The following is a 27,073-nucleotide window of genomic DNA, read 5'->3' on the forward strand; positions in this document are numbered from 1 at the left end:
ATCAGGTTGTTATGTTAATTAAATAAATACAGCATTTTATATTATTACTTAACTCGATCTTTAACTATTGTCGCTCGTTTTAAAAGGTAGGTTAGATAACTCGGAAGTGTACCTTTTGTGGATATTACGTTTAAGTATAAAGTGAAATCATACTTGTTTCATATATTTTATTTTGTATATAATAATTATAAAGTAAAAATAAGTAATTAATTCATCATACACCCACTAAATCGTAATGGATAAAATGTCTTCAGGTAAATTATTTGTTTTTACACCATAGACTTTATATAAGATCGTGGATGCTTATTTTTTGAATATTTTTTTTATTATTATTATTATTATTATTTATTTGATAGAAAAAGATCACCAGTTGAGGTTATTCATTTATTTATCAGCCTGATAAATGTATTATTTAAATATTGTAAAATATATATATTCATATACGAGTATGCTTAAGAACTATATACAAAATATAAATAATATTACATAGATTATTTTGTTATCCAGAGATTATTTTAAAGAATAATTTTTACAAAAATCTTAATAGAATATAAGAGTGCAAGACTCATCGTGGATTAAATTTATTGATCACGCTTAATGAAATCTTTTTAAAAATGTTCAATATATTTAGTTTTTCCTTACGTTCGTATAGTCATCGAAAAATTTTAAAATTGACCTCGTCATAAATCCATATTAAATTTAGTATTTACACTATATTTGTATCGAACTGTGCACTTAAATAGGGGTTGATGCCTGACATATGTATGTGTATGTAGAGTCACGTGAAACTTTATCCCTGAAACATTTAGCCCGTAGCACTTATGGTTTAATATTAATACTCGCTTATAATCGAGTGTTTTGGACAGATCATATTATAACTTATAAGTTATACGTTTATAACATATACAAGTGCTTATAATATGACACGCATTGACACCGCAGTGTTATATTATATTATATTATCTAAATTCTGTATTTTTGCGTGTCAAGTACGGGTTTCTCTCTCGCCATATATATATATATATATTTACATATAATACAGCTGTCTATACTTCATAGTGACAATAACGCAACAACATAATACGACAACGTATTAGTGTATAAAAATGTCTAAGACATAATAATATAGAAGTACGGCCGGTGGAGGGGTACGGCGACTGTGCGAAGTTTCACTTTCCGTCGAACTGCTGTAGTGCCGTCATCGTCTATCCAGACCGTTCAGTCACCGTTGCGTGCTCGATGTGTATAGTGATCAACCGCGTAGATCTACTGCCGTAACGGACTGATCGCACGTGGACTTGTATATTATAGTGATTGCTCGCTGCCGGCTTATTATTATTATCATTGTATACAATATATTTATTTGTTTTTAATACTTCCGACATCGATTGCATAGCACCGGTCATCGGCTTTATCGCAGATTACCACATGTGCTACGAATTATTTACAGTGAGTTTTTGCTACTTTTTGATATCTAAGTCATTTTTGGTGTTTGTAAAATTGTTCTTTGAGCCCATTTAATTATTATTAATATAATTATTAAAACTATAATATAAGTGCATGACTATATAGTATAATGGTGTTTTAATAATATATTATGTTATAGATTATTTTATCGATACATTATATTTTTATTTATTATCTTATAAGTGCATATATGTATATATAAGATATTTTATTTTACATTTAACTGGCTAAATATTTAATTTTTTTCTACATTTTTCTAAACTAAATTAATATATACTAAACAACTAGTTTATGAGATTGCATTGACAATTACTTAGATATATATTTAAAGTATTAAAATATATTGTCAGATTAAAAACAAGTGGCATTTTATGTACTACCTTCGTGACTAAACTAGTTATTAATAATTTACTATCAATATTTTTAATGAAAAACTAAATAGAAATAAAAAAAAATGTATTTGCTAAAATTCTTTTCAAGAAAAAATCAAAGGTACTGGGTAATGTATGAATAATGCATAATTCAAACGCCGTCTCAAACGTTTATATTATTCGTATGCATTTTTAATTTTTCTATACAATACATAATATTTCTTGAATATTGAATACAGAAATAATAAGATTATTTTCATTTTGTTTTAAAATTGTACACAGTTAGAACTATTGATGTAGGTACAACAATATTTTAATAATATTTTTAAATTAAAAATAAATTGGAAAATTACAATAAACATAAACTAAAATCCATTAAGTTTATAAACATTAAATTTTAAAGTTATTTTATGTAAAATTATTTTAATTGTTTCAAAATATATAATGCAATTTTAATTCTTATACATTTATTATTATTTACAAGTACTTGATATATTTTATACAACAGATTTTTATTATATTTATAAAATAAAGTAAATTTGTGCTTAATATTTTGTTATTTTAAACATTCGTTGTATATTTGAAATATTACATCCGTTTAAGATTTCAGTCCAAAACTAAATTACTATTATTACTAATTATATGGAAATTTGTTATTTTAATAAAATATTTATAGTTTCATTTTGAACTTTTGAACTTTCTATACATAAACTTTTATATCCTTTTAAATTAAATTATATTTTATGAAAATTCTTTTTAAGTTAAAAATAATAATATATTTTTTAATGGTGAGTAATAACTTCCATGATAGTAAACCCAAAATTTCAATTCAGTGGCTTATTTAACTTGTTTTGAATTTAATTTAAATACATAACATAATTTTTTTGTTATTTTTAGTTGAATAATAGTTACAAATCATACAAATCTAGTAATAATATTAATTAAATTTTATTAATCATCAATTACTTATTTTGCTGTGATTTATTCTCTATTCATGTCTTCACGCGAATATCGATTAAATTATATAGTTTAATAGTATTAATATTAATAACATGAAAATATCAAAACACAATAAAATATTTTTGAAAAAAGCTCGTTCTTAGAAATCAAAATTAAAGGTACCTAATTGATTTGAATAGAAATAATAGAATATATTATATTTTAGACCAAAAGTAACAAAAACAATTGGTGTGCAAGTACAAGATAATATATTATGTGTAATTATAGTGTTTCTATGTACTATGTAGTCATATAGATCTCAGAAAAAGATGAATTTTTATTATTGTTTTTAACGTTTTATACGATGCCTTTTAGCTTAAAATATTTTTCAATAACTTATATCTAAATTATTGATAATATTTATTTTCCATTTTTTGACATTTTACATTTTGTTATTTAACCAATATCCACAACTTAAATAAAAGTCTAATTGTATTATTAAAATAATTTCAAAATACATTTTAAAATATTCATTTAAAAGTTAACATGTATGTATTTGTATTTTTTTATTCACTATTAGGACCTATTTTTCAATGCAATAATGCAGTGTATATTTTTTTGGCTGATCTTCGACAATGCTTTCTAAACTATACATATATATAATTATATATAATTCGTTTCATGTAATGAGTGCTTCAAAGCTGAAACTTTTATTTCGCATTTTTTTGCATTAGTTAGAGCATTTTTTTTTTATCATTATTGAGTCATTTTGTTAATTTTGATGCACACCTGTTTAATATACTATTACTATACAATTATAGCCTATTTAAATTATTATCTAAAGATGAATTGTTTTCTTGATATTTAAGTTGTTTTCGTTTAATAGTTTTATCGGGTAAATGGTAAATGTATATTTAGAATAAATAATACTGTCCCAAAAAGATATGTGTGTCAACATCATTGCCGCGTTTTATCAATTTTTCAATTTTCAGTTTTTTTTTTTAGTAAAACAATAATTATATCTTATTTATAAATTATCAATTTGTATAAAAAAAAATATAGGGTATTTAAATCCGGACTCTATTCATAATAAATAAATATAAAATATATACTTTTTCATAAAAATATAATCTTATTATTGAATTAGGTATATTTAAAAAAATATTAGAAATACTTGATTAATACAATTAAATACATTAAAATAAACATGACAAAGTATTATTAATCTTGGTTTTTTTAGGATATTTAAATTTTTGTTGTTGTTTTTTATGTCTACAACTTCCGTATTCTAGTTCAGTGTATATAATAATCAGTTAAAAATATAAATTTGCGAGGTAACCTGAAGGTAATTATAAAAACATTCTCCTAAACAACTAAAAATGTATGATTTAGAAGCTTTTGTGACAAACCATTTCACATATACCTAACGTTAACTTATATTAAATTTTTTTAAATAATAGTTAATATATATCTATCCTTAATCTTTATATATTCATATCTATTCATTCTCAAACAGAAGCTTTTATTTTATTATTTATGTGTTTTAAATTTAAAGAATAGTATTAACTAAAAATATATGATTTAATACGTTTATAAATATTTATTGTTTGATTTTAATGATTAATGATAAACAATTAACAAATATATCCATAAATATTTTAAAAGTTAAAATGTATTTATGTATAATATTATAATTACAATCAATTGTAGCTGTTGTATTTATTATGGTATTCATATATTTAAACATTATATTATAACAACAAAAGTTGAACAATATACCAGAAGTGTTTATTTAAAATATATTTAAAAAATGCGAAGTCATGATCCTTTTATTTGAAGTTATGCACATTGTCACATAACTACTGATGCGTTGTCATTAAACACATTGGTCCTGTTGGTTAAGTTATCTAATATGTTATTATTTGTTTTTGCTTATTATTTTCATAGAAATATCCTAAACATACACATTTCAATATTACATAAAAATATAAATCAACTAATACATCAGCACGGTTATGTAATGGTTTTTTTACACTTAACGCCATAAAATTAAATTAAACCTATATCTATTATCTACAGATCACATTATGATAGTGAAACATACAATTCGAATGATTCATATTCCAAGGCATCCCGCACGAGATTCATAGTGGCAAGAGTATAAATTAAAACATTATAATAATAATTTTTTTCGTGAAGCTCGACACCTTAATACAATTTTAATGATTAATTATTATTCATTGGAAAATATAAAAGTAACATAAGTTGAAGTTTAAATACTTGCTTTTATATCCCGTAGTTGTGTAAAAGTCATCCATAAGGAGACGAAGGACAAGGACGATTTCGCGGAAAATGTATTATTCATAATAATTATTGTATTCACATTAATAGTATTTAGTTCATTGAAAAATATGATTATATTTCATTAACCGTTAAAAAGTGTTGATATCTGAATTATACTTGTTTAATTAATAATAATACAAAATTATTTAACTATATAAATACAAATATTATTTACGTAATAATAATTGTTTAAATTATACAAATATATTTAATCTACATTTAGTTTTATAAAATATGTATATATATATTGTTTTTTACAATTTTCCATCTATATATTTATTGCGAATATTACATTTCATGTAGAGGGTCTACTCCTCAATCCTATAGCTACTTATGGAATCCATTTTTGGGGAGCTGCCAAAAACTCCAACTTAAAAAATCTACAAGCATTTCAATCAATATCCCTCAGAATAATAACCAATGCCCCCTGGTGTGTAAGTAATTTAACTCTCTATAATGATCTTAACATATCATCCATATCTGATCAAGCCTCAAAATTAAATAAACGTTTTCACAAAAAACTACATCATCACCCAAACCCCCTCATTGCCAATCTATCCGCTATCGAATTATCCGATATAACCCGTAGATTAAAAAGAAAATGGTCCAGAGACCTCTTATCCTAAATAGTAATAATAGTCTATAAACTTGAACTCTGATTATTACCTAGTTTTTTTTTTTAGTGTATTTTTTTTTTTTTATTGTTGTTTTCTTTCTTACCTATTCTTAACTAAAGAGTAATATTAATGGATATTTTCTCTTATCACGTGAACTCATGTCAAAAATTCTAATAATCAAATTTACTTATTGTATTATATTAAATATAGATTGTAAATAAACAAATTTAAAAAAAAATATAGAGGATTACATAATTAAATTAAGAAAAATATTATTATTTAGTAATATCCGTATGAAGGATATGTTACATTATTACGAACAATTACTATCATTTTTATTTTTATAATGGGAAAAAATTATAATTGTAAATTATTTAAAAACAAAATATAATTAAATGTATTAGATTATAGTATAAAAGTATTGAAACAACACGAATTCACTTCTTTTTAACAGAATACAAGTTTTATTATATTATTTTCAATAATATTTATAGTTCCATAAAAACGCTAATAATAATTGAATTTAATTAAAATATAAAATATAATATATTCTTTACATAAAATCGTCTTGGACCGCTAGTTCTACCGCAGAGTTATTATGTAAAGTATAACATTAAAAAAGCCTGAAAATATATTTTATTATTAAATATATTTGTTATTTTTATAGGATCGACGTATTCTATAACGTTATATCTTTTTACTCAAATTATTTTAATTAGTATGAATAGGTAGGTATATTGTTTTATTAAACAAAATAAAATAGTATTACGAATGAACGATATGCAAATACAAACGGAGAAATACCTACACAAAACCGACTCCAACACATATTCTATGATGCAGGTACCGTCAGAAGAACCGAATAAACATTACGAATGTGTGTGTTGTGTGTATGTGTATAATGACTACATGATAGCAGCAGTCTAACCCACGAGAGAAAGGTTCCGTATGAATATAAAATTAAAAAATAAATAAAATAAAACCCCTCGCTAAGAATAGGTGTGACTGTGCGTATGCTTGCCAATATAGATTTGCTATACCTATAGTTACAAGCATCCAATCAGTACGAGAGAGGAAAAAAAGGCACGTTAATATTTTAACAATTCAACAGTTACTAACAATACATTACCTGGAGACTGGAGTTATGTCACTGGAATCTTTACGTCTGGCATAATAAAAGGTAATAAGTGCACATCATGTAATAAATTGCGTGCAAACAGAGTGATCCATTTAACATAATCGCGTAACAACATAGAAAACACAAGGAATTAAAAATTAAATTAACAACGAATATACCATTGTCATCATAGAAGAACATAAAAAAAGTACTTGACCGATATTTTTAAAATAAAAAAATATATAAAAATATATAGAATTTTTTATTTATTATTATGTTGTATGATTTGAGATAAAAGAATCACTCTGTATGATTTGTTTAGTGATAATACTTCGTATATCTATAGAATATACATACATAATATTTATGTATATATATTTTTTGTGTCGCATTTAAATACATCTCATCACTAACACCTCCTCACCCAACTGCAAAATGTATTTTTTCACGACTGGAGTTACGATTGAATGTCTTGAACGCTCCGGTGCAATTTAGGCTAATGCATACTATAATAATATGTAGGTATATATATATATGGTTCTCAAATTCATACACTGTCTTTATTATTATACGAACTACTTTATTGGTTTTGTAATAATATGATCAAATCATTAGGACGAATGGAAACATAAAAAAATTACTTACCGTTGGGTCGTTATATGTGTTAATGTATTCGTTTTCGAGATAATCACGATCACGGTTTTTAAGAGTGTAGGCATACACGTATAAGAAAAAACATAACAGCCGACCATTTGATTCGGTTTTTTTTCTACGCGAAGTATAGTCTATAGTCGTACAGCCGTCGTACATTGGTGTTCTTTGTTTATTGACTATATAAGTCCACGCTCGAATCCGATGATAATACTGCATCGGTCGATCGTTCAACTACCTGCACATAATGTTTAATTTATAAAAACACACGCCTAATTAGTGATTATCATTGCGCAATGCGGAGAACGGCAGTACGCCCGGCCAACGTGCCTAGGTCTATATTGCCATAACGCATATTATATATACATCATATAATATTATTATAATATTGTGTTGACGTATTCTAATGAAATTAGTTTTCCAGTTACGAACGACTTCCGTTTGTTACACCCTACGCCGACGAATAACGATCAAAATCGAAAATCACTCCGCAGATCTATCGGCGCGTATGGTACGCACTACGCTATAGGTATATAATATAATATTCCCGTGGCAAAACAATATAATAATTGACCGCTGCGGTACCGCTACGTGTGCTTTCATTTAATTATATACGTCCGTCGTCCCGCAAATATAATCATCGCACACATACATCTATATATACCTACGACACGTGCACACATAATATAATACAAATAACGATATAAAAATGGTAGTCTGCGCGCACAGACCTGCAACGCTCCCCCCCGGGCGACCGTGGGAGTAATAACATTTTTGTTCGCATAATAATAATTGTTTATTATAATATATGTTATAATACGTAGGCAGGCGCTAGGCACATACAGTGTTAATATATACGATTTTCAGCGTTAAACGCGAATACAAGACGTCTCTTATTCGTGCAATCGTTGTATCTTTACGCGTATATAATAATACTGTCTCAGTAGCACTCTGCACATCGTGTTCGCGGACGTTGGTTTTTTATTCAAACAGTGTGCGTATAGATCGCGACGTTTCGGCAGCAACGTGTGCTACAGTGATGTCATTTCGGTATTTTCCAGAAAAGTTAACCCACTCGCCTCCGGTACGTATTGCGTATAATGACATTGATTTTTTTCATTAGCCGAACCTCTAGTCCCCCGACAACCGAATAATTATTTTTCAGAGTCAAACATTATATATATATTATAATAATATCGTGTTTAAATCACTCGAAATTCCAATTTGTCGCAGAAGCAACATGATTCCATACATAAACCTATACTATATTATAGACCGTGACAAATACGTATATACGCACAATGTACGCGTGTAAATAGGTACCTCCACGAGTTTCCCTCGACAGTATAATGACGTCACTACGGGTCTCAAGTTCAACGTACCTCTATATTATTATAATATCCATATATATATATATATATATTGTATATACGCGGTAATATAACAAGAGAGAATCGACCACTCGCTCGTCCTGTATATACGAGAAACAAAATCCTGTCGCGTACACAATGCACATTATATATTATATATACATATCATAGTTATAGTTCATCCACGAGCGTTGAACGGTTACGATGACGATCCAGCGCAGCTTGAATAATCTGTTTTTAAAGCCTGCACATTATGATATAGTTCGCGTTGAATGAAAATATAAATTATATAGCTTGCACGGTACGAACAAAATAAAAAAATAAAAACCACGCCATTGTGTTCCCCTCTCGGCGCGTGAACGAAAAAAAGAAAATATATAACAGCTTGTCGAATGTTATACGTGAGCGCCAATGGCGATGGTGACAAATTCCATACAGTTCATTATACTCCCGCTCAAAAGTACAACAATGAATGGTCCGGTCGGAAAAAATGAAAAATATATCGGCATAACATAATATGTGATGTAATTGTTTGACAGGTTTATATATTGTAATAATGTGACACATCGCGCGCGGAGAAAACAATATATGCAAAACCCATTACATGCAATGTATACACTTTACGTTTGTACAGCACCAATATAATAATAGACATATTACAATAGTTTTTGCGATTTTTCGAAATTGTTTCTTGTTGTCTGCGATCAAACTCGAGCAACGTTACAAAATGAATGAATATTTTATTAAAAAATGTATAGATGCAATTTAAGAAACAGGATGTGACCATTGACCACAGCACCACATTTATTTAAATTTATTTCATTTATTTATTTATTTGTTATCACTAAACGCCAATCGGCTTTAATTTATATCATTAACAATTACAAGAAACAAAAACATAGTAGAAACGAAATAGAAACAAAAGTGACTTGTGTATGAGTTGACTAATGATAATTAGTCTATAATCTCGCATCATATTTGCTAGGAGTGCATTTTTTGAAAATGTTGAGTTCTTCTAGGAGACGAAGACCATATATATCTAGCCATTTATCAGCCCACATATAAAGTAAATACCAAGAGAAGTCTTGAGGAGTTTAAAGGAATTAAGAACTAAAATCTATACAATGGGTCTATAGTCATGGTATACAGACTATAGAGCAGGAATGGCAAATCCGTGGCCCGCGAAATTTATCAAACGTTTACAAAAAAAATTTATTTTTGCGCCAATAGAATATTCTGGAATGCCCACATAACGCGTATCCGTATTATTAACAACGTAACCTAACTTATTTTATAATGATAATTAATTCTGTTTAAGATTTTTACTCCAAATTTTGGTTTTGGAATAAAATACTATAATATAATTTTATTGCAATATAATTGTTGTCAATTAAGGATGTTTACCGATTGATTACTTTGATGCACACATATTACGGCTATTACGAGTATAACACAATACATAAATTGTTATATTAATTTCATGAATTTTGCAATTATCACTATTATGGTATTAATAGTATTATTATTTTTGTGACCTTTGATTTCTTTTTAAAAATTAAATCTTTGTTTAAAATAGTTTATTTGTATGATTATTTGTTTCGAACTCTCAACTGCTATAATACGTCAAGTTGAATAGAAATTCATCATTGTATTTTTGTGAACTGACAAACTATTTACAAAATTTATTCACATTATAAATGCCTGTCTGAATTCGATTGATAGGTATATTTAAATCTCCAATTAATTTATATTATTGTACTTAGACTATAATATCGTTTGCCTGTACTTATTATGTATATTCACACCCATGTCCTGCACCTATTCTAGCACTTCATTATGTTTTAACACATCTACTCACTAATTAATGTTGTTTAAATTACTCTAACAAAATGTTCTAATTATTTCAATAATTAGTGCTTTAAAAAAATAATTGGCTTACATGATTGAATTTTGTTTTTGTTTTTATTTGTCAATACATATAATAATATCTTATTGCTATTAAAAATTTTAGCATTTTGCGTTCACTTTTAACCGCTTTCTAAACTCGTTTTTTTGCAAATATTTTAAACATAGCGCGAGCGTGTCTATATAATATCAATTTATAATATAAAGCACCTATATTATATATTATAAAATATTAATTGCTCTAATTTTTAGTATGTCTCGTTTCATTGTTCTTTCGAGTTTCGGTATTGATACTGTATAATTGCCTAGTACAAATACAATACATGAAATGAAATTTATACTTCTTTTATTTTTGTTTTATCTTATTGATCTATATTATTTTGTAACAAATAATATTTCTTCTGAATATACAATATAATATATTATCAACATAGATAAAAAGTTATAAAAATAAACAGCAAAGAAGATAGTGATGATATCGAGAGAAGAATAAAATCAAGCAAAGTTGAACGAAAAAATATTTATATTAGATGTAAGAAAAGGTCTGTGAAGAGATAAAGTATTTTTTAAAGTTAAACAATTATAGCTGATGAGTTAGAAAAAAAATAAAAATTATTACTACAAAATATGAGTAACCAGCAAGGGTTGTCGGAAAAAAAATTCATAGTACCCATATAGTATAAATTATTATATATATTAGATGTATCGCATTGTTAATACATTGATATAATAACTCAAAAATACATATATTTTTTTTAATTATGATTTTCTTATGTTGAAACTCATTGAATTTATTGATTGTGCAAATAATTCACAAGTAGGCATTTACAGTTTTTGTATAGCCAATTAATATAAAATATGATACCTTTAAATCGAAAGATAATTTTATTGTTATAAACATTTTAATTTTTAACATTGTGTGAAAATATTTACTTTATTTTGTGAAAATTTGTGAATTGTTAACTTTCTGTCCGAAATAATTTTAGAACTAATAGCTATTGGCAATAAGATCGCAGGATATAAATTCGCACACAGTTAGTAAAATCGTAATCACACTTTATGAGAGATATGATCCTACGCAAATATTGACCGTCCGGTGGTCATATTTAAATTATACATAATTATACCCACGACATAATACTATTTGTGCGGGTTACGTAACGACAAAAACACAGCTAAATAAACTTATGATAGGAAAAACAACGACGGCGGTAACAATTTGATAATTATACAGCTATTGAGCTATATCTGCATAAGCAACGTCATCTATAGGGACTGATTCAGTAGTATTTCGTCGTGCGATGCTGCGGGTTCGTTGAAATAGAAGTGCAGCAGTTATAATTGCTCGCAATTCATAACACAATGTTCATCCCAAAACAGTTATATTATTATATACGATACATCCAATCTTATATAGTAATTGCCCAATATGTATTGTATGCATTGTATCCGCTAATGGCTGCTATACACATGCCTTGGGACATGTGTGTATATGTATTATAAAAATAATTTTCTTCATAATAGAATTGATTACATTTTTTTTTTCATTTTGCATCATTGTCCAATGACACAATACGAGAGTTTACTGGACGTCTGAACGATATTGGGTTGATTGAACTTTGTGGCAAGGTTGCCGATGCATATTACGTTTATTACTGCACCTGAGCATTAAGTATAATCAATTAGATCGATGAGCTCCATACATGTCTTACAGCTAATCAAAGTTGTGTCCAAATTAAAAATATTGTATTGGTCTGGAAAAGTTAAAAGTGAATTTCAACATTTTTTAAATTATTTGCTTATCGAAGCTCATTCATTTTTCTGGCTAGTTATGTAAACAATTATAATGACACACATTTTAAGTAATTATATTACTTCCTTGTTTCACTAGTAGTTTAATTAAATATTTATTAATTTGAACTTAACATTTTAAACTTGAAATTTTAAAGTATAAACCATATTATATTATATTTACTAGCTGTATTTAAACACTTATATTTACATATTATTATTATGTCAATCTTACGATGTACCTATTTATCGTGTAATATTTTGTAAAAAGTCACGGATTTTTATAAATAATCACTAAAATAGTAGCTTGTTTAAGTATAACTAGAGAAGATTTTTGTCTATACGCCATAAGTACCAAATAGATCTAAAAAATAATCAAATAATATATATATAAGCATTTATGCTTTCGAAAAAGAAATTCACATTAAAAATATTTGATTCAATTTGAAAATGTATCTTTATTTTATTTGAATCTTTTCTTATTCCTTAAATTGTCTCTAATATATACAACATAACTTGTAAATAAAAACTCAATAAAAAATTCCATCTTCTTACTAACAAATTTAATATAAATCATTTTAATAACAAATCATTAGAACTACAACAGTTTAGCTCATATATTATAACCTTAAAAGTACATTTATTTTTACTTTCTAAATGCAATTGTATAGTTGGTTTTCTTAAATTCGTAAAAATAACGTTATTATCAAAAAATAAATGATATGTAAAATGAAACTGAAACTAAATCTGTTGAATAATATTATGAAACATAAATTCACATAATATTATCTGGTTTTATACTTTGATATAAACCAAACTTGTTTTCGTCGTCTTTTTTTCAGTCAATTTAAATCAAAGATGGCAACTGTTTGTAACACTTCTACGTTAGTTAAAATACAACTCTTATACTTAACTATAAGTTATAATTAAATATTATAATATTTCATTATCAATAATAATAATAATAAGTAAATGTGTTAAGATACTATATACAATGTATTTTAGCATATAATATATAAAGTATTTACGTTAGAACTTATAATAATAAAAATCAATAAATAGATTGAGTTAATTGCGATGATTAATAATTAAAATAGTGTTTATTTGACTTTTAATAAATATAAATAAATCGTAAAAGTAATATAGTATTGTACTGATATTATTAAAAAGTCATATTATAATAACAGTTATTTTAATTTTATTGAGACATGTTCAACGTATTCGTGAAAATATGGATCACGTATACTTATGTTCAATCATTATTATAATAATTACAAATTATAAATTAAAAATAAGAAATATGTTATAACAGCTTGAATAATAATAAAGTGAAACTTGTAAGATGGTATAGCGAAGTACATCGAAAGTGACAGCTAGTATATATATAGTCATTGATTAAATATGGTATGATGTAATTTCTATAATATTTGAATAGCCTAGATATTTTATATTATGTTTATATTAGTTTAACTTCGTTTTAATATAGCTTCCTTAGAATATTAATTAATTTAGAACTATAAATGCGTTTATAACAAATAATCACGATAAATCATAATATGTTCCATATATATATATATAAATATGACTCATATGACTCATGACGATTTATTTATAATATTACAGGCAGTATTTGAAGTGTAATGGGTGCGTGTGTCTTCAGAGATGCACAAATGGCTGCAATTGCCGGCCAATCCTACAGACGATCCGCTGGCCACTGTTTATCCAATCAATCACTACAAGAAGTCCCATGTCTATGCTGTTACTAGGTAAATTTTTTAACAATATTCAATAACCACTTATTGTAACAACTAACAGGTCATAAACTCATAATATATAAACTGAGTATATTTTATATCACAAAGTAAAGATGATAATCGTAGTCATATTTTTGTAAAATTCAATCTGATGACCTGATGACAGAAAACTTTCAAAACTCCCATCAAACAAAATGTATGTATACATATATCTACTTCATTGTTAATAATATATTATGTACAATGTTTACCAAACCCATAACTCGGAAATCATATGACTTTAACATTGAAATATAATACCACGTTTGTTTCTTGTAATTTTTAAATAAGACATTTTTAAAATAACAAATGATGCCTTCAATATAAATCCCATTCCGCATTAAGAAACGGAACTAACGTGAGAATCATTTAACAACAGATGAGTTGTATGTTGTTTCGCTACGGTTTTTATCTTTCGCGATGAGTATTGTCAATATCCTTATTTTTGTAAATGAGTAGTAATATATTTTTTTCGTTCCTATATGATATTCGTAAATTTATCTTCATTTTGGCTTCCTGCTTCCGATTGGTTACAGTGGTTTATCGGAGAATTAGAGAGCGAAGGTGAATCCCACGTGAATAATTAAGCCAGCGAAAAAAACTGGTTTCAATCATTTAAATTAGTGATGACGATATTCAGTCAGCGTTCATTGGATGTGATAGTTGAAAGTGAGATTTGTGTTTGCTCGGTTTTGCTTATACTTGATTAAGAATTAAAGTAATTGAACCAATTTATTGTTATTCATTTTGAGCAAAAATTATTTATGTATTTTACGGATGAAAACATTTTTAAATTTTTTTGTTTGGAAACTTAACTGAACGGTAATTTTTTTATATATTTATTATGTAAACACGCACACGCCTCACACCACACAGTATAACAATTAACTCCTGGATAAAAAATATTAATCATTTAAATGTATCGGTATTGTAATGCATTGCTACATATAAATACATATTTGTACATATAAATATATAATAATCGTATGAAAAACTTATATTTCATTTAAATTTTGGTAAATTACTCGAAAAACCGTACACGACAACGAATATTCAAAAACCGAAACCGTGAACTCTGAACCACGGACTGTAATCCAGGTCGGTGTACTCGAAGAACACGCGAGGATAATATTGTTATTAATTTACTGAGATTGTGTGCCCAAAGATCGAGAGGCGCAACTGCATCTGCACGGGATCCGCGTATTGAGGCGGCGGCGTGTGGTATTTTGCCGGTTATGGTCCAGCAAACTCGGGAGAAACCTAATAAGGACGTACTTGGATATTTGAGATGAAAAATAAAATACAAACACACAATATATATACATCCCAAGGTCACTGATATACACTGTACTACGGTGGTGCACTGCAGTCCACGAACGATGTATTTATTTATGTATAGTTTCAGTGTGCGAGTGCTTATAATACAGCCTATGTATATATAAATTATATATGTATATACATAAGTAACAATATCGTTTTACCTTCATATCCTCGGCACGAAGACACGGGGCCGATACGAGATTTACGGCCGACTTCGAAAAATTTTCACGAACAAAAATCAGCTCACGCGAACATGACTTACTTATCCTTCGGTTCTCTTTTGTGACAATTTGTCGGACGATTGATATGCACCGTGATCGGCCCCCATTGTTCGTGCATTATTCTCCCCGTAGCACAAGAAGACCGAAATCATGTTGCAATTCCCCCGGCTGACCTTATACGGTCTAACGAGAAAGAGAAATGCATATAAATATAAAATATAATATATATACATATATATATATATATATATAAATATTTAGTAATAATATTATATTTTATTCTTTTATTTCCATTTATCGTTCGTGAATCATGGCTATTCGTACTGCCTGAACGATTCTACACCACCGTCCACTGTTCAGAACTTGATCACGAGCATGATGTGCTAAAACCAATATTATTCGTTTCATTTTTCCTTCTGTTAATACCTCAACCAATAGGATATTCAAATTTAAAGAGACCCAGGTCTTCGTAATATCTAATATATATCTAATATAGCAAGTTGAAAATTAAATAATTTATATACATATTACAAATAATCATATTACTTATTAATTAAGTTTAATCGCTTTAGTTTATAAAAATTTACACGTTTACGTATAAGTTAACTGTAGTTTTTTATTTCTAGTGAATATAGCTCGTATTCTCTGGTTTTACTATATTTCGTAACACTAATATAGTATTATAATAAATGTACTCTGTACATGTATTTTTCTATTATTATTGAATCTATCGGCAACAAGAGACTATGTTACAATAAAAAATTATCAAATTAGGTCTTGTAAACATTTCATAAATAATACAAAAAAGGATTTAAAAAAAAAATGAAAAAATTACAACTATATCTTTTAAATTGTATTTTGATGATAGTTCGCTTTAACGGAATTAGTTGATAGTAACTGCAATTTAAGTTGTGAGGAGAAATTCTACGATACTGATGAGAAGGTCGTTATTCGACGTATAATATTTTTATCTGGCAGAAATTTAGCAAAGATGATGTTATGACAGATTATCTACATAATGTAATAAGCCCATAACCTAATATCCATTTTGTATTACAACATATTTTTACACGAACCTTCATTAATAATCTGCAATCTCTATTAATTTTTTAACGCCAAACTCACTATTAGAAATATTTATAGGGTTTTTAAATTTTATATACACCACTTTTTGAAAACTTTCAAGAAAATATTAATTTGACTACAACAATTATTTGTTACTCGTAAGTCAATGACTATATATGATTAAATCTTAGTTTGTTTTTTTTTTCAACTGAACTACATAGGTAGTGATTTTATGAATCAAATATAATAAAATTATTTTAATGAGAAATTTCGTAGTATTCGTAACATTTAATTATTTTTGACATTTTACTTTTAACATGTTCGTAAATTCCTATGTAATTACATATTATTAAGCAAAATGTAGAAATAAGTTTTCTTACCTTGAAATTACGTTAACCAACACGTTGTTGTATAAACATCCATGTACATAGACATAATATTTTCAACTATATTAGGTATTTTAAGTATAGATGCACCTATATTAACTTTTAAGTATAATATTTGACGATGATTACAGTGCTATAGACCTAAATTAACATTGCGTGATTTATTTATTGTATTTGTACATTATATTATAGCGTAATAGTACTTACGTTTAAGTATAACCTTCCGCCATAAAAACTTAATTTTATTTATATTCATGATTTGTTTGCGCCACGTTGTGTGAGCAATGATCATAATATAATATATTATAAATAATTGTAATTATCACAGCTATTTACTACTGTTAAAATACATGTATACTATATACTATATAAATAATAAAATGTTATACTAATATGTGTAATATCTATATATAAATATAATAAACTACATATACTTGTAACTATGTACTACTTGTACTATACTTGTAAAATAGATCTAATTCAAAACCTGTCAATCCTTATTTGTATAGAATATTTTAGTAAACCACATTCGTGCTCGTAATTGATATTTGACAGCACGTCACTCAAATAACTGTTTTTCATTTCGTAATCTGGTCAAAATAGCGTTTTACTATTTACTCATGTATTTTACCTGATATCTCCTTTACAATGTCATTTTAAATATTTGATGTTTAAATTTTGATTATAAATAATGTCTTATTCCAATATACTTAATTAAATTGTACATTTAAATAACAACTTCAATATTATGTTTTCAACTATATTACTATAATACGGATAAAAACATAAGCTTCAACTATAATTTGTTAAAGGTAACATAAGTAAAAATTATTAGTGCAGAATAATTGACATACAAGTTATTAACTAGTTCTTTACGTTCGTATATATAATATTATGTAGGTACAATACATATATTAGCCGTTAGGTATTCGTATACCATACTGCAATATGGACAATATGGTATACACAATTTAAGAATATAAACTAACACCGAATCTCTTTTGCTACATTCACGTATACCTAATAATAATAGGTAATTACAAATATTGAATATTTTGTAATTAAATAAGTACAATTTTTATGCAATACTATAATATTCCGGACATATGTTTATGCCACGATGCAATTCATTTGTAAAAGATTTCACATTTTGCCAGTTTATCTGATAACATATATTATTCAGTTATTATACGCGATAATCTCGTAAATTCTGTATTTAATATTAAATAATTCCTATTCAGATTTCTTATTAATAATGATAATTATTGCAATTATTAACGAATAATCATATAGGTAATATATATAGTGATGTAAGTTGATAATAATAATTATTTCTAATCGTCGTTGAGAGCGACTGAATAGCAAGTGTACAATGTATTATAATACTATAGTCAGTATAATGTTATATTATTAATTATTATATACTACTATGACATACTATACAACGAAAAATAATACTAGTAAAATATATTATTTAGTTGATAGAAATGTAGGTGGTAATACTATTTTTAAGACAGGTGTACTAACGAAAAAAGTAGTTATAGACAGAATAAATTTCGTTAAGTGTTTTTAGATGGAAAAAAATATTTTTTTAGGTGATATTATAATAATAATATTATTTAACTAAACTGATTTAATTTATACAGTGTAAATAAATAACCATTCGCCAAGCATACTCATTCCCATTTTTCATTTAATAATAAATAGACTCAAATTTTGATTTATTAAATTTTTAAATATAAGTACTTTGAGATTTTATTTTCAAAATCTTGAGATTTTCAGTTCTACTTATAAAATATAGAGTGTCCTTAAGCGATAAAAAATTTTGGTTTACAAGTGAGAATCCCCTTTTTTATTGTAAACTGTATGGGATATAATTTTTTTAAAACTTTAGTTTATAATTTATAAATTATGTACTTAATTCAAAATTATGGACCATACATGGTATTTATTTAAACCATTTTTATAAGCCATAAATATCAATAAATTATTAATTTATTATAGCCCACATAATACTATATCCTTAGAGTGGATAAAGTTAACCAACTAAAAATCTATTCGTTCAAATTTTCATTTTTATACTTCAAAATTTTTAGAAAAATATCCTTTAAATAACTTACAGTAGAAAAGTGAGGTTGATGTTTGAAAAACATTTGTTTGCATCATAATTTAATTTAAAAAAAATCCAAACCAGATTTTGAATAACTGCATTATTAACGACGAAAACGAGAGTTAACATTCTTGGTGAATCACCCTATACAGTGATATTTACTAGACTTTAAGCTGTCGTATTCTTATTTTAAGCACCCTTTTATAGCAAATACTTGCTATAATAGGTGCTGCAGTTAAATGGAACAATTCTGACTATATTTCATGTTACAGAATAAATCCGATTTACGTGGACGACGAGAACGTGCACCACAACAATAATGAAACGTGGAAGAACAAGAGCGGCAGTTCCGGGTACGACAGCCAACCGCACTCGGACCACTCAAGCTTGGACAAGGGTTCGCCGCCGGCCACCAAGTGCCTGAGGAACGGATCGACGCCGCCGTCGTTGGACGGATCGTCGGGCAGTCCGGTGCAGAGGACGGCGGCGCCTTGGCTGCTGTCGCCCATCAAGGAGGGCATCATCGATGTGCATCAATACTGCATACCGCGACCGGTGTGGCCAGGACACGCGGACGGCGGTTTGCACGGTTACCCCGCGGACTCGGATCGCATACCGCGAGTGAAGTGCTGCAGGCACTGCGCCCGTTGCCGGTGCCGCAGCAATAGCACCAGCAGCACCAGCACCAGCAGCACCAATAACAGCGGTGGCAAAATTGCGGGCGGCTGCAGCAGCGGCAGTTTTTCCGGGTACTCGTCCGCGTTCGGCGGTGGCACCATCAGCACCGGCAGCACGAGCACCACCTCCAGTGGCGGCCGCGGCGGCGACGCAGGACTGTGTTTGGACGACGTCAACCCGTCGCCCGCCGGCAACGGTCCGGTCGTTTCCAATCAGTCGCCACTGACGTTGGACCCTCGTTTCAGCGACGGTGTTGGCATCAACAAAGTTCTGATAGACAACTGGAATTCCGTGGACCTGAGGCTCAATCAAAAGACTGATAACCTACACTACGTGAGTACACGATTATAATATCATTGTTAGTTATTTTAAATAACTTATTAACCTACCGGACTGAGAATACTGAATATTGAGGAGCCCCCCTCCCCCGAATGTTAAATTGTATAATTATTGTTCTTACCGACTGGTTCAATAGCGTTTTTCGTCCTAAATGTTTCCATAACGTATCGAAATCCTGAAAATCTATAACTCTATCGAAGAATTATATGTTTTCACCGATTCGATTACAAAATATTATACTCAGCAGCGTACCTAATATAAAAAAAAAAATGCACAAACATTTATGAAAAATAATTAATATATAATGTATATAAGTTATATGAACCATGATGATAACAGAATATGAGTTCTATGAGTTACTATGAGTTACTTTGAGTTTAATATCTGTACTACTCATATTTTTTGAGACTGCTTGTTAACGACTTTGGTGGAAGGGCAAGTTCGGCTAAAGTAGACTCTTAATGTCGATTTTCACAGATAACTAAACATTTGGTGACTACGCGATCATTAAACACTCTTGCGAATAGATAAATACTATCGGTTGCGCAGACGATCGTTTATAAATTATATACATACGGTGCGTCTGTGTATATAATATAATCCCAAACGTGTCGTAACTTGTATAATTATACTTATTTGCAGAGTGCAGACGCGACCATAATATACGCATTTTATATTTATGTACTTTAAACGCTAACTGCTGTGTGTTCTCGTAATTAGATATTTCGAACCGTTAATTCATGTTATCGAGTTTTTTGTTCGGATGTGGCGGACATGCGCAACAGCCTGCAGCATGTAGTTAAGCCTCCGCGGTCGATTGTTTTGCCTTTCTGATTATTGCGGCACTTGTCTATGTCTATCATATAGATTATAGGAGGTACTTACTCTTACTTACCTACTTTATGCAGTCCTAATTTTTTCGTATTTATCCATAGGTAACATTTTGTACAGGTATTTGATTAGGTATTTTTTTATATATTAGCAATACACTTAATGATAGTACGGAGCGCGGACGACGACAGCGCACTGTCCTTGTAACAAATTGATATTTATTTGTTTCTCTGCACAATAATATCATCATCGTATAATATATTATACGTGTGAACAGACGTATTTTGTGCGCGTCCCGTACAGAAAACACACGCAATAAACAACAATTAAAGTATATTTTGTACTTGAGAATTGTTTCGTTGCAAAACGTTATTAATCGGTTTCGCGATTGTGATGTAGATGTTAATTTTCGCGAGCTTTTATATTGTTTATTAATTTATTATTATTATTATTATAATGAATCAAATTTAATACACATACTGTAAGTCGCATCGCGACTGGACGTAACGAGATGCGCAAGGTGATTGTGCCTAGCGCGTGTTGTATATATTATATATTATAGCCATATATGTATAATATATACTTGTGACATACGTATAGTATACATTTCAATATATTATAACACACCAATTTATTATTTCGTCTAATCCTCGAAGTCCATCTTTCGTACAGTCAATTGCAAGTGTTGTTTTTAAAAAAGTTTATAAAAAAACGTAAATATCATCGGGATAAATGACAATAATTAGTGTTAAATTATTTTTTTTCCTATACGAATACCAAGATTAATTAATAAAAGTTCTGCTTTTAGAATAATCACCGGGCTCCGTTTTAGGAAATCGTGTTTGAGAAGGTTATTGTTTGATCTTTGAGTACCGGGGTGTAAAATATAACATATGCGTACACTCAATACTGTACAGTGTATACTACTTATTAAGTGTAAATTATTACTAATTACATATAATATTAATATGCACACGGTTGTGATGCGATGAACAATGCGCAAGTACCAAGTAATAATATTATACCTGTGCTTGCAATGATTGAATTATAGGAAGTTTGCGCTATGAGACTAAATTATAATTTGAATTTTCGGCCTCTGAAAGTGTCTAAACTATTATAGGTCGGCCGTTTAACCGAAATAAAAATAGGAAGAACAATTTAATAATATACATAATTCGCGAACATGTTATAGTTGTGACTCGTGGTATATATATAATTATATATATATATAGAGAGAGAGAGAGAGCCGCGTGAAGGAATCCTAATGGCGCTAAAACCGAATTTTGTATATATAATGCATTTTTAAACGACATAAGCAATCAGGATGAGTGTAGGAATGAAAAAAAGGGAGCTAGACACAAAGTACACTTATACGAATAAAAATATAATAATTTACATATAAACATAATTTAATTGTGTAAGTACTCGTAGTCTTAAAAAATGATAAAAACCCATTGGTTATCGTCGTCCGACAGTCGAATGGCTTAAGCTCGTTGAATTCGGTAAAGCATGATATTTTGTACAAGACGTAGGTATCTTTTAAATGTGAATCTCTGGTATGTTTTGTCACCGCGAATGTGTTTCGGATCGCTTCGGCGCATCAATATTATTAATGCACGTGCGCCCCATATATTGTGTGGAGTATATGCAACGCGCGATGTCTGCGATTCGTAAATTATTACTGATTTCATCTATTAGGTATACACCACCCGCTAAACGCGACCGTCTGCGCAACAGCGCGAGAATCCCGGTCTCCGACCGTCCGCGGGCAGCGTCGAGCCCGTCCTTCGATTTTGCCCTTCGCGGACTATAATATCGCGACGCGCACAATAATAATAATATAATATATTATGATAATGCGCGTCGCACATTTATACGCTCGCGCGTTACAATATACATATATATATATAATGTGTTATTATACCGCGACACGCACTACCACAGTAATCACTACACTCTGCTACGTCATAATATCACTGTTACCGCTGTTATATTATCTACCTACGACTCCATAGTGTACGGGATAATCGCCGTATACGATGAGATTTCAATCTACCGCCGTGTGACGCGTACTTATATACATTATGATTGTGTGTGTGTATGTGTGTGTGTTTCGTTTGTGAAACGCGCTGGTGTCCGCGTGTCATGACCAACCGCCGCCGTGGCGAAATATCGATTACCCATATATATATAATTTAATATAATGAACCCGCAGCTGACGATTATTATTGTTGCTAACCGTTGGCAATGAATCTCTGATCATTGTTAATTTCCGAGCGACTCCTGCGGTGTTTGTACACTTCTAAACCGTGCCCAAATCGGGCGAAATCTGCGAAAATTATGAATAGGCTGTGAATAATAACATAGTTTTTACGTCGAATGCTCGTAACGCATAAGTTTGGACGTCATTTGACTGGGAGAGGGGGACGAGGTGGTCGTTTCTTGATTTTTTTTTTTTAAACATAAAACATTTTTTAATTTCAAAAGCACCCCCTTCCCACAACTGGTTACGGTGAATTCGAACTTGCTTACTATCGAGATTTACTTTAATAAGCATTTTTATTATTTTTTTTTTTTTTTTATACATGTATAAGTAGATATTATTATAGTATTTTTCAATACATAATTTTTGTAAAGTATGTATTATTATAATTTATAAATTCTGTTTTTGATCGCATAATCAAATGAAATTTCTCTACAACGATGATATAATTAACTAATAAATCATAATAATTATCATTAGTAATTAATAGTTATAAGTTTATTGCAATATATAATCGTCACACTTATAAACCATCTCAGAGAAATCAATTGCTTTATGGTTTAACGAAATATGTAATATGTATGTATTCGCGTATTGTGTACCGTAATATACTTTTTCATAAACTACTAAAATTAAAAACATTTTCTTTGTCAAATTGTAGAAGAACTAAGTATAGTTATACTCAAAAACAAACTCAAATAACTCTAACGAGTAATGGGGTATTCGGTTTACCTATACAGTATAGGTTATTACACTCATAACATTTATTTCTTAATTATTGGATTAAGTGTTGTGCGAATGAAGTGAGAGCGAAAGTGAGGTTTTGATGTTAACTTAACAATTATAGTGTTTCAAAGTGTGTAATATTCTTTATGCTTTATCGTACAACAAATTACATTTTTCCATTAACCTTTTCAACACGAAAATGATTACGTGTACTCAATATAGTTATGTAGACTTAAGTCATTAACAGTATTTTAGTGATATCGTAGATTTGGTTTACAATGTTTACTTGTAGTATAGTCTGAGAATCTGAGATATAAAATATTTTTTTATATTATCATCGGAGCGGTAAATGTATGGTTTTACAATGTGTATATGTAATTTTGTCTGCAGTCATCGCTTTTTTGAGCAGTAAAAATGCTTCAAATTTTCAACGTTGGGGGTGGTTTCTGGTAGAAAATTTGATTTAGTTGGCACGTTGATACTAAAGAGGATCAAAATTAAAAACTCTAAGGCCTTATAAAAATAATCAGGAAAAACAATAAAAATTATGGTAAAACAAGAAATTTTACATAAAACCAGTTTTTGATAAAATCTGTAGTTTAAAAATTCCAGACTTAAAATGTATACAAAATGTTTAAATTATCATATTTTAGGTATACTATAATTTTTAAATGATTCACCTTTTTATGTTATTTATAGACCATGGACTTTTTTTGTTGATATTTTTATGTTACAAATTCTAATTTTGAGTAATAAATGTTGAAATATAAAATAAATTATCTTCATGCACAGTCAAAATATTGTACAATATTGTTTTGGACTTTTGAAATACGTTTTGTACGTTATTGGGCAATGATATGTTTTTAGAATATTAATCGGGGATCAATAGTCTATATCATATTATTTATTGTATCATAAACGAGGTCGTCTGCATGATTTTACATCGGTTTGGGGGGATATGCATTTTTGTGACTAGGATAATTATGGTGTAATTGTGTGTATACATTATATTAAACACGTACGTATTACACATACGACGTAATACGCATATAGATCCTGTTTTTTTCTTTTTTCGATATCAGTTCCCTCCGCGGACTTGAGATAGTACTTGTGTTTATCTTGGAATTTTACCATGCACGATCTTCCCAGGAACCTTGAGATCAAGCACACGGCAAACACACTTGGACATATAAATATATATATATCGATTACTTTCATCGGACCACGCGTATATATATACCCTCGGACCTCCCTCCCAAAAACCAAACATAAAAACAAAAAGGTCCTTACGCTCGTGACCTACGATAAGTGCAATCCGATACGTATTATACCCGCGTATGTATGTATGTGTATATTGAATAGGGAATCTAACCTGTCTAATGTTTACGTGTTGGTGACCGTCCTTGCAAGGTAAACGGGCGTCCAGACTGGATACAACAATAATAATACTGCCCGACCTCCTATCACTGCCGCCGTCTCGACCACATTATTATTATTATTATTATTATTTTCGTGTTTACAAAACTCAATTTATAATAAAATTCGATAAAATATGTATATTCCCTACTGTATTGTATATTTTATTACGAATACATAGAAATATGTTATATGATAACTGATGTCCACATCTTGTGGAAGATTCACGGCCGAATTTATACATCCGGGGTAAAATCCGAAATCGTATCTAAATATCTTTGTGGTCCAAAACAATGCAGCATTATGTAAAAATAAGATTTTTTTGAGAATTCGGCATTAATTCAAATTTTTATTTTATTTTGTTCTATAACATATCTTAACTTATTTAGCAACGAATTTTTTTTTTATTCTGAAATTTTATCGTAAGCAATATGATTTATTGAATTATAATTATTACTTATTTAAATGTCACTTTAAAGTTCGTTAATTACCATAACTCTTTATCTTATTTTTATTCTACACAAATGTATATTTTGTATATTAAGAACGGTCAATGCTGAATTAACTCAAAATAATTCTGACATTCTGTCTATGTCTTTTATAATATACGTAATTATTAGATTATTATTAAAAAATTTGCATAATATAAAAAGATAGGATAGACCTGTTACGTCTTTATACCTATCGTTAGATAGGTATCACCTGCTCTTAGTTAAAAATGTTAAAATAAGTAAATATTTATATATATTCCTGTATTCTAAGCTTCATTCAATGACACTTATTCATTGTTTTCGATGTTATATTTTAACTAAACTCATTGAATCGCATAAGAAAATAAAACATTCGAAAATTTACTACCTATTTATGACCTACCATCTTCGAATAACATTTTGCAAACAAAAACCTTCATAATACAATGCTAATGTAAGATAGTCTTATCTATTTTAATAATTGTCTTCATTAATTTAACCCAGTGTTTAAACTATGTCAAAAAGAACGGATCCGCTTAGGTCATACTCAAATTATACTACTGATGAGGAATATTATTATTGTAATGCTCTGATTATACTGTTAATTTAATCCGTACTGTCGTAGCTACATACATGAAGAATTACATAATACCTCCTCCCATCCAATCAAGTTCATTATAATATAAGAAGAAAAAACCTATCAAAAACGTTAAATATATATATATATATGTATGTATGTGACTTGATAGTTATAAAAATATTATATTATATTATGTGTGGAGTACCGATTGTTGTATTTGTATGAATGTATAATAATAATAACAATACAGATCGAGCGGGTATACTTATATACTCAGACAAAAGATCAATACATAGTGTGTACG

General features: G+C 28.6%; 1 protein-coding gene across 1 annotated transcript in view; it reads left to right on the top strand.

Moving 5' to 3' along the window:
- The first annotated feature begins 1,200 nt into the window (after positions 1 to 1,200).
- Positions 1,201 to 27,073, top strand: part of LOC113552215 — a 49,431-nt gene continuing 23,558 nt past the window's right edge. The window contains exons 1-3 of the mRNA XM_026954969.1: positions 1,201 to 1,449; positions 14,195 to 14,337; positions 19,739 to 20,477. Of these exons, the coding sequence (XP_026810770.1) occupies positions 14,234 to 14,337; positions 19,739 to 20,477 (843 nt within the window). The 5' untranslated portion in view covers positions 1,201 to 1,449; positions 14,195 to 14,233. The remainder of the gene's footprint in view (positions 1,450 to 14,194; positions 14,338 to 19,738; positions 20,478 to 27,073) is intronic.

The sequence above is a fragment of the Rhopalosiphum maidis genome, chromosome 2 (assembly GCF_003676215.2).
Source record: "Rhopalosiphum maidis isolate BTI-1 chromosome 2, ASM367621v3, whole genome shotgun sequence".
NCBI classification, from domain to species: Eukaryota; Metazoa; Arthropoda; class Insecta; order Hemiptera; family Aphididae; genus Rhopalosiphum; species Rhopalosiphum maidis.